The sequence below is a fragment of the Oryza sativa genome, chromosome 3 (genome assembly GCF_034140825.1).
Source record: "Oryza sativa Japonica Group chromosome 3, ASM3414082v1".
Taxonomy (NCBI): Eukaryota; Viridiplantae; Streptophyta; class Magnoliopsida; order Poales; family Poaceae; genus Oryza; species Oryza sativa.
The window spans coordinates 34,502,625-34,518,806 of record NC_089037.1 but is presented as its reverse complement, the minus strand read 5'-3'; the positions used below and the strand labels follow the sequence as shown (position 1 = coordinate 34,518,806).

The 16,182-nt window shown below is 40.8% G+C and overlaps 1 protein-coding gene across 1 annotated transcript; it reads left to right on the top strand.

Moving 5' to 3' along the window:
• The first annotated feature begins 1,514 nt into the window (after positions 1-1,514).
• LOC4334479 (protein NO VEIN) lies at positions 1,515-16,125 on the top strand. Its single transcript, XM_015775364.3, has 13 exons — positions 1,515-2,388; positions 3,304-3,638; positions 3,797-4,433; positions 4,729-4,833; positions 6,974-7,172; positions 7,371-9,076; positions 9,187-9,399; positions 9,595-11,862; positions 11,998-12,110; positions 12,298-12,691; positions 12,890-13,207; positions 13,970-14,227; positions 14,559-16,125. The coding sequence occupies exons 1-13, from the start codon at positions 1,669-1,671 to the stop codon at positions 15,777-15,779; spliced, it is 8,487 nt and encodes a 2,828-aa protein (XP_015630850.1). The 5' UTR covers positions 1,515-1,668; the 3' UTR covers positions 15,780-16,125.
• Positions 16,126-16,182: the final 57 nt, after the last annotated feature.

Here is a 16,182-nt window from a genome sequence, read left to right as displayed (position 1 = left end):
GATGGAAAGTAAAAAAGCTCTAGGAAAACAGACCAAACTATTCTATCTGTCCTATAAATTACGAAGCTAGTACATACTAGTACTAATCAGATTCGTACTATTAAAAACTCACATTCGATACTTGGTTGGTTTTATGGGAGGAAGAGGGTACTAAAACTCACATTCGATACTTGGTTGGTTTTATGGGAGCTTGGTTGGTTTTATGGGAGGGAGAGGGTAGGATCGAGTCAGAAAGACACCTGAACCTGTACAAAGAAGGCCCAACTTAACTAGGAATAAGTTCACTCCATGACCCTCAAATTTGATCGAAATCTAAACCATGACCCTAAACTACAAAACCAGATATCTCGACCTCCAAACTTCAAAAACCGGTGCAATTTGACTCCCTGAGCGGTTTTGGGAGGTGGTTTTGCTGACGTGGCTTCTACGTGGCAATATTGACCGAGTCTTTGTTACACGTGGCATTGACGTGGCACCAACGTGGCGGTAGAAATAAAAAAATATGCATGGGACCCATTAGGCATTCACACAAAAAGAAATGTGGGCCCACTGACATGTGGGGCCCATATGTCAGTCCTTCTTCCTCCTCCCTCACTCCCTTCTCTCTCTTTCTCTTCCCTTCTTCCCCTTCGCCGCCGCTCCCACCGCCACCGCCGCCGCTCCCTACCACCGACGAGCTCCAGCCCCTCCCCCGCGTGCAGACGGCTGGCGAGCCCCTCCCCCGCGAGCGGACGGCCAGTGAACCTCTCCCCCACGCGCTGACGGCCGGCGAGCCCCTCCCCCGCGGGCGGACGGCCAGCGAGCCGGTGAGCCTCCCCCCCGCGAGTTCCTCTACTGGGCCGCCTCCTCGTCGCCGTCGTTGTCGACCCCCCACTCCCTCCGCACCTACTGCCTCCTCGTCCACCTCCTCTCCCGCATCGCCGCCGCCGCGGGATGGCGACGCCGCTCGCTCTCGCTGTCCCCGCACGCTACCGCCCGAAGGGGAAGAAGGGGAGAGAAAGAGAGAGAAGGGAGAGAGGGAGGAGAAAGGAGGTCTGACATGTGGGCCCCACATGTCAGTGGGCCCATATTTATGACTAATGGGTCCCACGCATATTTTTTATTTCTATCGCTACGTTGGTGCCACGTGTAAGAAAGACTCGGTCAATATTGCCACGTAGGTGCCATGTGGCACCACGTCAGCAAAATTGCCTCCCAAAACCGCTCAGGGAGTTAAATTGTACCGGTTTTAGGAGTTTGGGGGTCGAGATATCTGGTTTTGTAGTTTAGGGTTATGGTTTAGATTTCGATCACATTTGAGGGTCATGAAGTGAACTTATTCCACTTAACTACTAGCTCAGCCCAAGATCAAGAACCCAAACACTATCCGGCCCAATTGTAGTACTTCTCGGCCCAATATGAAGAGCCCAAACAGCATCCGACTTTGGCACCTGTACTACGCAAGGAATTCCCCTACGCAACGCAAAGAGGTACTAGTATCCCAATAAAACCCGCGACCGCAAGGCGCCCCCGGTGTCACCGCCACGCGTGTCCGCGAAACCCGCCGCCTCCCGTCGGCGTGCCGCGTGCCTACCCCTCCCCCTCCCCCGCCGCCGCCGCCGCCCCAAGCGAGTTGCTGGCTCCTTCTTCCGCCGCACGCTACCCCTCCTCCCCGACCCCGCCGCCCCGATGAGCGGCCGCGACAACCACCAATGGCCGCCGCCGCACCGAGGCTACGACCCCCGGGACCCCGCCGCCGCGTGGCAGGGCGACGCCTCGACCTCCGCCGCCGCCGCGGCGGCGGCCGCGGGGGTAAACCCCTACATCTACGTCCCCAACCCCCAGTACGCCCCCAACCCTCTCAATCTCGTCCTCAATCATGTGCTCCACAACCCCGCCGCCCTCGCCGCCTACCATCACCAGCAGCAGCAACAGTACCACCACCACCAGCAACTCCTCCATTCATCTGCGTACCACCAAAACCCTACCCATAATCTCCAGCACCGCGCTGCCGTCCCTGCACCAGCAGCACCGGCGGCCGCCCCTAGCATCCAGCACCGCCCTGTCGCCCCCGCGACAGCCGCGGCCGCGCCGGGGCAGCCTCAGCCGAAGAAGAAGAAGAAACAGAAGGAGCCGGCTCCGCAGGCGCATCCCCCGCCACCCCTGCCCCCACCGCAGCAGCAGCAGCAGCAGCAGCCAAAGCCGCAGCAGCAGCCGGGGGCTCTTGAGAGGGCGCAGGCGGCGGCGAGGAAGGTGCGGGACGAGATCATTAAGGCTGGTGAGGGCGTTACAGGGTGGAAGATAGCGCAGGCGGTGCTGGTGGCGCTCAAAGTGGATTCCTGGGGCTCTCTTGGTGTCCAGCTCCATGAAGTACCCCTCCTGCGCGACCTCTTCCTCGTCGAGGGCAAGGTCAGTTTTGCTTGATTAGCTGCAGGGACAACAATAGTTTGCAATTAATTGTTGCTACTATGTATCCCTGCAAAATTTGTATATGTTCTGTTCAGTCTTAATTTGCGTGCAATTGCTAAATTCTAAAGCTGAAGTTTCATGAGAAAATTGTAGCATAGGTATGAAATTCTGCACTGTGCTGGGTGCGTTGCTGTCGACATATGCAAATTTCACGTTTCTCCTTTAGTATTAACTTGCCATCTTTGTTTATTTCTTTACATTGTTTCTTTTGTTATATAATTGTATCACTTGCTGAATTTCCATTTCTTTTATGTTTTTGCTATAATGTTGTCCCTTTACGTTGGAATGGAACGAGACTACAAGTGGTACAAGTTCTATTCTTCTTCTGAAACAGAAGAAAGGAAAACAAATATCAAACGGTTGAAACTTTCTTAGCCTGAAATTACAAATTGTTTCAGCTCTTGGTGAAAGAATTAAGCAGTTAAATAAATTACCAAAGTCAATGTTGCATAGCATGCCTTGGCAGAAGATAGATAATCAGTTACTTATATATAGTACTGCGATTAGGTGACGCCGTGATAGGTATTTGATGCAAAGGACCCAAAAAGGTGGAATGATGTATGATATGGGAGATAACATAATTCTAAAAGTAGCAAACTACTTCTGATATAAAACAAGCTGAATATTAAGAACCTTTCCATGCAAACATCATTATTGTGAAACTGTGATATTGAATTAGTTTGATGTCGCTTATTTACAATATGTATCGAATTTATTTGCTTTTCCTTTGCACTTTTGAGTGAGCATAAAGCTGCTGAACTTTTGTTGTTAATATCAAATCATCAGTATTTGGTTCAATTTTACTTCGTGATGCTGCTTATTTATTTCACATGGGCATGGCCTTTTTTTTGTCAGGTGAATACATTCATCCATTGCTATGTTGCAGCAAGGAAAATTGTTTCAGTTTATGATTTAGAGTCTGAGATATGCAAAAATGAGAGCATTGGACAGTTTGAAGAGTTGGGGTTGGGGCCTTTTCTTCAGCATCCACTTGTTGCACATTATTTTTCAGTACCTGCCGATTTGTCCTTGGTACCTAAGCTTAGTAGTGACGAGATTATAAATTGGCTTCAGAAGTTTATGGACAACTCTAAAAAGAAAATTACAGTGGAAAACTTCTTGGATTATCTTGCGGAGCAAAAGTCAGTCTCTGGAAAGGAAAACCTTGGTGTACGAATACAAAGCTTGAGGTATGAATGTTAGAATTGAGCACGTACTTATTTATTGACTTCCCCCATGCGTCCAACATTTTTAGTGGTGCATACTTCAAGGTTGAAATAGAAATAACTAGTTTCCTTTGGTCTTTCTTCAGAATTTTCTTCTTTTTCTAATTTGGGAGATTTTGTAGGTTGCATATTTCCTTTCTCCGGCAGGCCAGGAGAACTGAAGTGTCTGCTGTTAAAGTTCAAGGCAACACCAGTGGCTCAGGTGATGGTAGTTGTGAGAAGGATTTGGTGAAAAATAGAAAATTTCATTTGAGCAAACAGGCATTGGATGAGAGGTTCAGTGCTATAACTAGTCGTATAAAGAAATTACCAGGTATCAATAAGCACATCCATTTTGATTCAACCGATGATGAAACTGATGGTGATTCTAGTTCTGAGGGTGATGCAGTTGATAACAGTGAGAGTAAAACTGGTTCTGCTGCTATTGATAACAAGGATGTTGATAAGCGTGTTAGTAGCTGTCCATATCCTTCAAAAACAGAAGAAATGGAGCGTCTTGGCTTAAAGTCTGAAACGAGTAAAAAACCACCTTTGGATAGTAGCAAGGTAAAAGAGAGTAGTAAAAAGGGTTATACGAGAGAAAAAAGGAAATCTGAAGAGAATGGGAGCCCCACCTCTTCATGCAAACGGCCCAAGAAGAAGCAAAAGGTTCAAATGCAAAAGCATGAGTTATCACCTAATTGTTTCTTGAGTATAGGTAAGTTGGAGAAATTCATAACGACCTGGAAGGAAGCATGCCGTGAACATCCAGTTCAACAGGTATGCTAATTCATGATCATATTTGTTTTCTTTCTGTAATTGTTAACCTGAATGATGCCAATATTTGTTTGAAACAAACAGGCACCATAATTATGTAGCTCTATGTACTGATATACAAGTTTCTTTCGATTTATTTGTGATATTTGTCATACTTGTTTGATGGTTTGGTCGTACAATGTACTTCATTTCATTACTTATTTGAAAACACATCATTGATTGTTTAGAAAGAGGTAAGTGTGTTTAGTCTAGACATTTCCAATTTCTAAACTAAATTGTCTTGCATTTCACCATGAAGGTTTTAGAGTTGCTAGCAAATTACTATGCGGAAACACCAAAGGAGAAGAAGAAAATAATAAAGTTTTTCTCCGAGTACCCTGGCATTGGCTTCCTAAATGTTGCCGTGAGTTGATTTCTTCTCCTTTACTCATCCCCCTTATTCGTTTTACTTGTATCTATTATCTACTATCCATACTATCCAAATATGTTGCACAAAATGGCTTTAACCTTTTAGTTGCTACCTAATTCATTTTAAGACAGCGGGTTAATGAACTCATAGGATTTATAGATGCGACTTGCAAGTTATATCCTCTGTTGAGTGGGCCATTCTATGTCTGCGTGTGTTCGAGACTGTCATTATTTGTGTTTGACAAGCAGATTTGTTTGTCTTTGATCAATCCTATGTGTGTGCTCATCTGTACTATTTTATCTCCTGTCCTCCCATATTTGTCCATTTCATCCTGGAGAAAATTCAAATTCGGCTTTTGGAATGCAGTATTCCAGTACCTGCCCATTTCAATTTAGCGTTTGGGGTTGTAACTCCGTTTTCAAATAACTAATAACCTAGACTCTTGATTTGAACTTTGACCACTAATTACTCTTAAATGATTGGGCTAAAGTGCAGAAAAAGTTTCATGCTTGTATTGAGGACATAATACACTTTAATAACATGGCAACCTTTTTAATGTTTTTAGATATTTTGCAAAAAAGGACTAGTGGTCAAAGGTTAAAAAAGATTAGTTCCCATTATCAGTTATTTGAAAACGGAGTAATAAATAAAATTTAGGAGTATATATGATACTACCTCCGTCTCATATTACTTGTCGCTTTAAGTTTCTGTTTGTAATGTTTGATCATTCGTCTTATTCAAAAAATTTTGGAATTATTATTTATTTTGTTTGTGACTTGTTTTATTATCAAAAGTACTTTAAGCTTGACTTATTATTTTTTATATTTGCACTAATTTTTAAATAAAACGAATGGTCAAACGTTTCAAGAAAAAAGTCAAAGCGACAAGTAATATGGGACGGAGGCAATACTTATGATAGTTATGTGTTTAATTCTTGTCATTTTAGCTTGATTATTTCATTTGGGCTTGGAATGGAGAAAACATTATTCAGATTTTGGCTGGTATTTGAATGAGTGGAAAGGCTGATTCTGCCCGGAACAGGATGGAATAACCAGCATAGTAGCTGCTAGTACACAGCCTCCTCTGCTGGTTTGGGTGGTGGTACTGCACATTCCAGCCAGTTCCAGATTCCAGAATGGAATTGATAAGATCTCTTCTTTGCCACTTCTGAATAATGGAATAAGAAGAATTCTTCCATTCTTTTTCTCGAGGGAGAAAAACCAAACTAAAACTTTTCGAGTTAGCGGAATTCCTAGTAAAAATAAATCCAGGATTCTTCCACTTAGATGAAATAGCTTAGATGAAATAGTAAGTAATAGTCCCGCTCGTATCCATGGAAATGGGAAAGGAATTATACTTGCAGGGATACGGAAATACGCTAGTCACTCAGTTTCTGAAGACTCAAGCTGTTGATTTCAGCTTTCGTAGGGGTCATTTGGGGATTGTTTAAGCATAGGGATGGGCGAGGTATGGTTCAATTGACAGGTGGTTGTTATGTGAATTGAATTTTCATTTTACAATCAAGTGACTGTTAAAAAAATACAATAAAGTGGCTGAAAATAGGTTGTGGTAGAAACAAGGTACCTGGTGACTATGTCCCTTTTTTTAGCATAGGCCTTAGAGATAGTTTACCACAGCACACAAGAGCATCACTTCATCAGTTCGTGGACCTCTACCAACGATGTCCATAACAAATGAGGTGTTGATTTTTTTTATTTTCTTGTAGTTATCTGTCTAGTATTCATATGGTAGTGCACTAAATAAATAAATTCCAATATATATTGTCCTGAAGCATCCATGACTAGCCAGATTTTGCATGCAGTTACACATGTTTTCTCCCTGGAGATATTTGCTTTACCTTTCTTGGTGGAGGTATTATTTCTATGGAGAGCCAATAAAGGATTGAATTGTGTTTTAACAGCTTGCATTATTTAAGTAAATAGACTTTTTTTTAAAGGACTAACAGTGTCCAACCAGCAAAATCTGGCCCAGCCATAAACTATGGTTGGGACACATTGAACAGGACAAACCGACTTTACTTGCCTAAGAGCATTTCTTCCCTTTCTCCATTTGCTATAATAGTTTGGTACCATTTTGGGGTGTTTGTTTTATGTACTGCAACATGGATATGCAGGTTAGAGCGATGGGATGTGGTCTGCTGGATAGTCTTTATGATGCGATCAATGTCTTTAATGAGAATAAATCATCATCAAATATTCCTGATACCACCACTGAGCTTATGGAAGTGGAGCCACCACCAAGTAAAAGAAAATCAAAATGTGTCGCGAAAGGAGACAATGATACCAATGTTGGCAGCAAGGATCCTGGATGCAGTACTCTCTCTCTCTCTCTCTCTCCCCCTGTGGCACACACACACAACACTATTTGTTTTGTTTGATCTTCACACAGAATTCTGTGCCATGCCATGGAACTGAAAGAAATTGAAATTCCCTTTATGTTGCTTTTCGAAACTTGCAACACCTAAGTCAAAGAAATACCACCTTTTTCACGTTTATCATATATTCCTGCAGGTGTCACAGCTGATGATGTAATCAGGAGAATTACTGAATTTTTTGAGTCCAATCGTGGAGTGTCCAGAACCGATGCTTCGCAAGTGAGAAAATCTACATTCTTGAGAACACTTCTCGATTGTGAAACATGCATAACTGCTAAATTTTCAGCCAACCAATTTAGCGCTCTTGGCCATGGTACTTTCCTCGAGTTCTTGGGGAAACATGAGCAACATTTACCCCCTAAGTTGAGCAGTTTCTTGAAAGTCGGAAAGTTAACACATTCTTCAGTGGAAGTTTCTGTACTGCAGCAACAGATTGAGGTTTTACTCTGCCAAGCTGGGGGTAATTGGCTTGAAGATGGTGAGTTTTCGGAGGATAGTTTCTCTAAGCTTCTCAAAAGGCAATTTCCAACTATTAGCTTTGATATTGTGCAAGATAAATCTGGAGAAGGACTTCTTGATTCTATTGAGAGACAAAGGAAAAACATAGAAATAAATAATATCATGTTTTCTATGTCTTTGTTGGAGAAACGGTGGTCTGGTATTGTTCCAGGTAACCATGATACCGTTGATGGGCTAATGAATGATATTCAACAATCTTGTTCTGTAACAGTCTCCTCACAAGAAGCAATTAAATGTTTGCTTAAGGCTCCAATGCTGTCAGATCTACTTACTTGGTCGCATTGGGATTTGTTGTTTGCTCCCTCTCTGGGTTCCTTCATGCACTGGTTGCTGAATACAGGCCCAGTTCAAGATCTAGCTTGCATCGTGACCACAGATGGTAGGTTTATTAGAGTTGATCCATCTGCTACTGTTGACCAATTTTTAGAAGGCATTATTCAATGTTCACCATTCCAAGTGGCAGTGAAGCTGCTTTCCTTGCTACATGTTTATAATGGTTCTACCAACACTCCAATTTCCTTGTTGAAGTGTTATGCACAACGAGCAATAGGCATCATAATGGACAACGGTAATGATTTGCTGAACACTAAATCTGAAGGCAAATCCTTTAGTGCAAGGAACATTTGGTCTGATATGTCAAAAGACATTGACGACATAGTTCATCTGGTTGCCAAATTTGTACTTGACTGTCTTGGTCATCTACCTTCCGAATTCCGGAGTCTTGCAGCAGATGTTTTATTGGCAGGACTTCGAACTATCACGAAGAATTGCTATTCAGCCATCTTGCTTGAAGCCACTGAAACCGGGCAGCTGTGCATGCTTCATGATATTGGGTTATCACTTGGAGTAGCAGAATGGGCTGAAGATTGTCGCAGATTATGTTTAACTGACGAAATTCATGCAAATATAGAAATGCATGCTTCTTCTAGGCATCCATCAACTGCATCTGGAGTTGCTATATGCGAAAACTCTAACTTGCTTAATGCTACTGATGTTGATATAATGAAGAGGAGCAAGTCATTGCCTGGCAAGGATAATCAAATTGTTGCTGTAAGTAAAAACCAAAATGTATTAAATATCGTCACAGCAAAGCTTGATACTGCAGAATTCATTACTAACAAATCTCCCACCTTGGGAGAAGTGAATCCTGAGGAAGCAACTCTAGTTATTGAGACCATACGCCGTGAAGAATTTGGTTTGGATCAGTCCTTAAGTTGCACTGAAAATAGTTTGTTGAAAAAGCAGCATGCTCGACTTGGCAGAGCACTTCATTGTCTCTCACAAGAACTATACTCCCAGGATTCTCACCTACTTCTTGAGCTGGTAAACTTCTCCCTGCATGTTTTTACTGCCTTGTTTTCTTCGCTTGCTCTGGAGGCGATAGCATGAACATCTGGATTTCTTTTTTGCTGACATTAATGTACTCTAATCAGGTACAGAATGCTGATGATAATACTTATGTTGAGGATGTTGAACCCACATTAGCATTTATTCTTCAAGACAATGGTATTGTTGTTCTCAACAACGAGAGTGGCTTCTCCGCTGAAAATATTCGAGCACTTTGTGATATTGGTAGCTCAACAAAGAAAGGATCCAACCAGGGTTATATTGGAAATAAGGGCATTGGATTCAAATCAGTATTTCGGGTAGGGTAAAATCATGTTCTAACTATATTTACCTTAGTGCTGTGTAAATTCTGTGGTTGCATGCCTTCTTATATGTAGTTACATGATCTTATCGTAACAGTTAATTGCTTCATTGTTTATACTTTTACACCTTGTAGGACCTTTGAGTTATGTAGGAATGGTTCCATTTTCATTTCATTATTATATCTTTTTCAGGTAACTGATGCTCCCGAGATCCATTCAAATGGTTTCCACGTGAAATTTGATATTACAGAAGGCCAAATTGGTTTTGTATTGCCAACTGCAGTTGCACCTTACAATACTGATTCTGTAAGTAGAATGTTATCTGTTGAAGATGTCAAGGACTCTTCTTCCTTCTGGAATACTTGCATTGTGCTTCCATTCAGATCAAAATTCAAGGAGGGTACCGGCATGCACTCCATTGCATCCATGTTTTCAGATCTCCACCCATCTCTGCTCCTGTTCCTTCATCGGCTAAAATGCATCAAGTTTAAGAACATGATGAATGATACGCTATTGGTTATGAGAAGGAAGGCCCTTGGTAACGGCATTGTGAGAATTTCAAATGGGAATGATATGATGAGTTGGTTGGTAGTTAGCAAGAAGTTACAGGGCACAATTGTACGCAATGATGTGTGCTCTACAGAGATAGCTGTGGCATTTACTTTGCAGGAGACTCAGATGGGGGAGTATGAGCCTTACTTGAAGCAACAACCCGTATTTGCTTTTCTACCTCTAAGGAATTATGGTCTTAAATTCATTCTTCAAGGGGATTTTGTCTTACCTTCTTCCAGAGAGGAGGTGGATGCTGATAATGCATGGAACCAGTGGTTGCTGTCTGAATTTCCTTCTTTGTTTGTCAGTGCACAAGAATCCTTTTGTGCTCTTCCTTGCTTCCAGGGTTGCCCTGGAAAGGCTGTTACAACCTTCATGAGTTTTGTTCCTCTAGTGGGAGAAGTTCATGGATTCTTTTGTCAGCTACCTCACTTGATCCTTTCAAAGTTACGTCTCACCCGTTGCATGGTTTTAGAGGGCTCTAGTTCGCGATGGGTCTACCCATGCAACACTCTTCGAGGTTGGGATGAACAGACTAGAATATTAATTTCTGATAGCTTACTTCTGGAGCATCTTGGTCTTGGGTACCTATCAAAAGATATAATCATATCTGATACATTATCAAGGGCCCTAGGTATTCATGAGTATGGACCAAAAGTTTTGATTGACATCATATCATCTATTTGTCGAGTTGATGGTTGTATTGAGTCACTGGGGCTGGAATGGCTATGTGCTTGGTTCATTTCTCTTCATTTATCATTGATGCACCATTCTTCCAAAAATCTTCCATTAACCACAAGCCCTGAAGATCTTTTGTGTGCTCTCAGAAAAATACCATGTATTCCACTTTCAGATGGTTCATTTAGCTCTATAGCAGATGGACCCATATGGTTGCCTTATGATGTTCTCAATTCAAAACCTGATTCCAGAAGTAGTATGCTGAACTTTCCTGTTCTATATAGTAACCTTCGGACAATAAAACCCCGCCTTCTATCTGTGTCTTGTCAAAACAAGTATCTCACAGAAGAAATGCGAGCAAACGACCTGATGGACATTCTGCTGAAGATGGGAGTGCGGAAGTTGTCTGGACATGATATTATAAAAAATCACATCCTGGTGTCTTTGTCTAACAGTACAGAAGCTAATGTGGCCAATACAATGATGATAGAGTATGTGAGCTTTATAATGCTTCATCTTCAGTCTCCTTGTGCAAGCTGTAACTTTGAAAAAGAAGAGATAATGTCAGAACTACGGAGGAGGCCTATCTTACTTACGAACCATGGCTACAAGTGCCCATATGATGAACCAATTCACTTCAGTAAAGAATATGGAAATTCTGTGGACTTATGCAAGTTACTTCTGAATGTAGAAATAAAATGGATTGAACTTGATAGTTGCTATTTGATGAATCGTGGTTCAGATTCATTACCACCATTTGAACTTAAAAAATGGAGGCAATTTTTTGAGGAGATGGGCGTGACTGACTTTGTTCAGGTAGTGAAAGTTGAGAAAAATATTTCCCAGGCTGATTCTTCTCTTGCAGGAAGACTTTCTCAAGGTCATCATTCTGGAACACCCTGCATTGTGTATGACTGGGAGTCGCCAGAATTGGTTAGCATTTTGTCAACATTTTCTTCCAAAAAATGTCGAGAAAATTGTGTGTATCTTCTGGAGGTGCTTGACAAATTCTGGGATGCTCACTATAGTGCAAAAGCTAGAATCCATGCAGATGCGACACATTCTGGTGAAAACATAGCAGTTGAATCGTCCTTTATGAATTCTATTCGTACCTTCAAATGGATAGCATCAGCTATGGATGAGGACCTTCATTATGCAACAGATTTATTTTATAATACTGAAGATGTGCGTTCCATTCTTGGTAGTGTGGCACCATATGCTGTACCTCAGGTTAGTATTTGTATTTGTCAATCTTCATGTCCGAGTACTCATGAAAAATATCATCACCAACTTTCTGCTGCCGTAAGAAAGAAAGAAACTGCTATTCACCTTAGGAACATAAACTCATTCCTATATATGGAACAGGTATGCAGCAGATCACTTGGGAAAGATATTGGATTCAAAATAAAGGTATCACATAGTGATGCTTTGATGATCCTCAAATCCTGGATTGCTTCACAGACTTCTTTTAGTGCAAGGTACTTGATTTCAATGTCTGTATTTTAATCATAGCATTTTGTGATCTGCAATTTTAGAGCGTATCAGTCATGTAAGGAGTACTAATCTAAATATTCCCAGTCCCCATCTATATCATGTATGTACTGCAGTTTAAGAATGGGATATCTTTGTTCTAAACTTGGTAATGCTTTGACCTTCTTTTTTCAGTATGGACCAGATGTGCAAATTCTACACCTTTGTGTCAGAAGGTTTTGCCACTGCAACGATTGACATTAAACGGGAGTTTTTGTCTTGCTCCTCTATATTTACACCATTAAACCGTGCTCGATCTAATGATTTTGTTCCTGGAAAATTCTTGTCCCCAAAAGATCTGTATTGGCATGACCCAACAGGCTGTTCTGAAATAATAACAGAGAAAGTCATTTCAATGAAGAATAAGATTAGTATGTTCCCAAGAAAGATGCTATCTTCAGCCTATCCCAGCCTTTGCGAATTCTTTACTGAGGCATGTGGTGTACCAAAGGTTCCCAAGACATCTGACTATGTTGATATACTTTTAGGGCTGTCGAATGCTGCATTACCTTCAGAAGTAGCCAATCAGGTAAGTTGATTTTGTGCATGAATTACCGAAGATTATATTTTGTAATAGCTCATCAGTATAAAGCTTTTATATATTTGAATGTTGTCTGTAGCTATTTCCAGCTAATTATTGTTTTTACAACAAAACACCATTCTACATGATTTTGTCTTGTAAGGTATCTCCTTTAAATTTCCATCTCTCTTTACACTCTCTATGTAGGTCTTTCATGTGTTTGCGAGGTGGGCTAATGATCTCCATTCTGCAAATGACAATATGAATGATATATTGTTCTTGGAAGGATCTCTTCAAAAGTTGGAGACAACAATACTGCCAACCTTGGGTGATAAATGGGTCTCTCTCCATCCTTCTTTTGGCCTTGTTTGCTGGGTAGATGATAATGAGTTGATGCAACACTTTGAGGACTACAATGGTGTTAACTTCATACAATTTGGAGAACTTTCTTATGAAGACAAGCAACTGCTGTATGGAAGAATTGCTGCATTGCTAAAAAGCCTAGGCATCCCTGCACTTTCTAAGGTAATTAAAATCCTGTTTTGGGAACGGTCATTGACCTTTTTTATCTACTTTTACCTGGAAGACCATTCATTTTTGTCACTGAGAGAAATTTTAATAATTTCAGTGTTCTTTATTTATGAAAAATATTCTCCAAATTAATCTCTATTAAGAGAACAAATTTTATCATTGAGAGAAAATTTAATAACTTCTGAGTGTTCTTTACTTATGGAAAACATGTTCCAAATTAATCTCTATTAATAGAACAAAAAAAGGGCACAAAATAGAATGATTACTGAACTGGCTGTGGCACCAGTGTGTTTTTCATGCACTTCTCAGATACCTATTTTCTACGATCCACCACTGCTCATCCTGAGTGGGTAGTAGCAAATCGGAGAAACTTCAAGGTGGATGAATCTTGATTATTTTATTTTATGTATTTATTTATTTTGCAAAATATGTTTGGATGATGCTGACTTTACACAGCTTTTCTTTTGCGGGGAACTTTAGCCAGCTGTCAAAATTGACTGCCTTTGATGAGACGCTCAGTTCAGTTGATAGCAGCTGAAAATATGCGTTCTGTCTGAATGCTGCACATGCTTTGATATTTAATTCTTACACATCTTTTACTGATTATGTAAATAAATAAATGCATATTTAACAATTGCATATATACATCAAATTGCTCAAGCATACGAGTAGGAACTTACATATTGAATATTCTTAGCAGCAACTATTGTCCATTTTCTGTATGTTTCTCATCCAGGATTGTTGCCCTTCTCATAGGTTATTTATCGTGAAGCAATATTTTACGGTACAGTGGATAACAGAGAAAAGGTTACAGTAATTTCTTGGCTATTACCATATATGCAACGCTACATCTATAAGATGCATAGAGATACATATGTAAACTTTCAACAAAATGAAATCACGAAGCTTAGCAATCTCCAAGTTATTGTTGTTGAGAAGTTATTCCACAAGTATAAGCTGAAAGAACGTGAGAGTTCTTGTAAGAGAAGATTCAAATGCAATTGCCTATTGCAGGTTAGTATCTACCTTTCTATTAACTACCTGCTCTTCATTTGTTTCTTATTCTTATAAGAAAGAGAACTTCTGGAGAAGCCCTTTTTGCTAGAATTCCACCCACAAACAATTGTATTTCAAGTTCTGATTATTTTGATTTATTTTTTTCCACATGTGGAGGCCTGTAGGGTAGCATTATTTATCGACCTCCTTACCTTCTAAGCTTCATGCCTTTTGAACTTTATGCTATGCAAATGCATGCATAATGTACTCATTACTCAACAGTAAAATTTTACTCTGATAAAGTCAGCTCTGATTTCCCAAATCCATTTGTTATGTTCCTTATTTCCAGGGAAATAATCTATATGCTACGCAAGAAGCTGATTCACATTCACTGTTTCTGGAACTGTCTAGACTTTTCTTTGATGGATCCCCTGATCTGCACTTTGCGAACTTTCTGCACATGGTCAAAACCATGGCAGATTCTGGCACCACAGCTGAACAAATAGAGTCTTTTATCGTTAATAATCAGAATGTGCCTGATTTGCCTGAGCATGAAGCTGTTTGGTCCTTTTCTTCCTTGATCATAGCAGACCAAGATGTTGATTGCCAAAGAACTGAATTCCAATCTATATGTGACAGTCAGAAAACTGAAATCCGATCTACATGTGAACTCAATATTTCCAAGCATCAGAGAACGTCTGGAGTTGCTTCAAGTTGGCCACCAAACGACTGGAAAACAGCCCCAGATTTCATAACATCTCACAATAGCCAGTTTACACCCAATCAAGAGACAAACTTGAACAATGTTGTACCTTCGTTAGACTTAACCAAGACTCAGTGTGAAAACTCAGAAGATATTGTGGGTCCTGTTGATCTTGAAGGGGATTGGATTACAGAAGATGATTTTGGATCAGAAAATACAGTACTTGCAGAACGTATAGGGGCAACTGGCGATGAGCCTCATATGGTGATGTCGATTAACTCTGCCAATTTGCCGGCTTATTTGGATTTAGAAACCGGAAGCTCAGCAAACTCAGTGGTGGATATTGAGCTAACAGAATTCAATGATAAACTGGCAAATGTTTCGGAGAAGAGGGATAGGCTCTGCATAAAGGCTCCAGACAGAGACAAATTATTGAGAATTGGCAAGCAAGGGGAAGCTGCAGCCCACCAACATTTTGTTGATCATTTTGGATCCAATAATGTCAGGTGGGTGAATCAAGAAAATGAAACGGGGTTGCCTTATGACATTGTTGTCACACACAAATCGGGTTTCACAGAATATGTGGAGGTGAAGGCAACAACAAATTCATACAAAAATTGGTTCTACATTACATTGAGGGAATGGCAGTTTGCATTAGAAAAAGGCAATGCCTTTACCATTGCTCGTGTTGTTCTGAAGGATTCAAAGAAAGCAAATGACAAATCAAATGTTCTCATTTTGAAGAATCCATACAAACTTTGCCTGAACAAATCAGTGTATCTTGCCCTCATAATACCACAGCAATATCAAACAAAACGCCGTTACTTTGAAGGTAACTCGGATTTGCAAAGTGAGGTAAACCATTGAGATCTGCAACTTTGGCTAAGCCTTTACTCAATAGGAAGGGAGGTTGTGGGGATTTTGCCACTGCACCTTTACTTCAATAGGTACAATCTGACATACGCTATATCAGTTTTGTTTGGCTCCATATTTACCAACATAGGGTTTTCCATAGTAAGCTCATTCTATGCTTTCTGGATATACTACTTGTCGCGATGGTTCTCGGCCATGTCATAGGACATCACCTCGTCTAACTTGTAATTTTAGCTGTTGTAACTATTCATCCAACTTTGTGGCCTCGGTTTTCAGTTCGAGGTTCTTGATACATGAACGTGCCTGATCATAATGAAAAGTCCCATTGCAATTGTACAAATATCTCAATTTTAATTACCATGTGTTATTTACTTTCCAGTAATACGTTACCAGAATC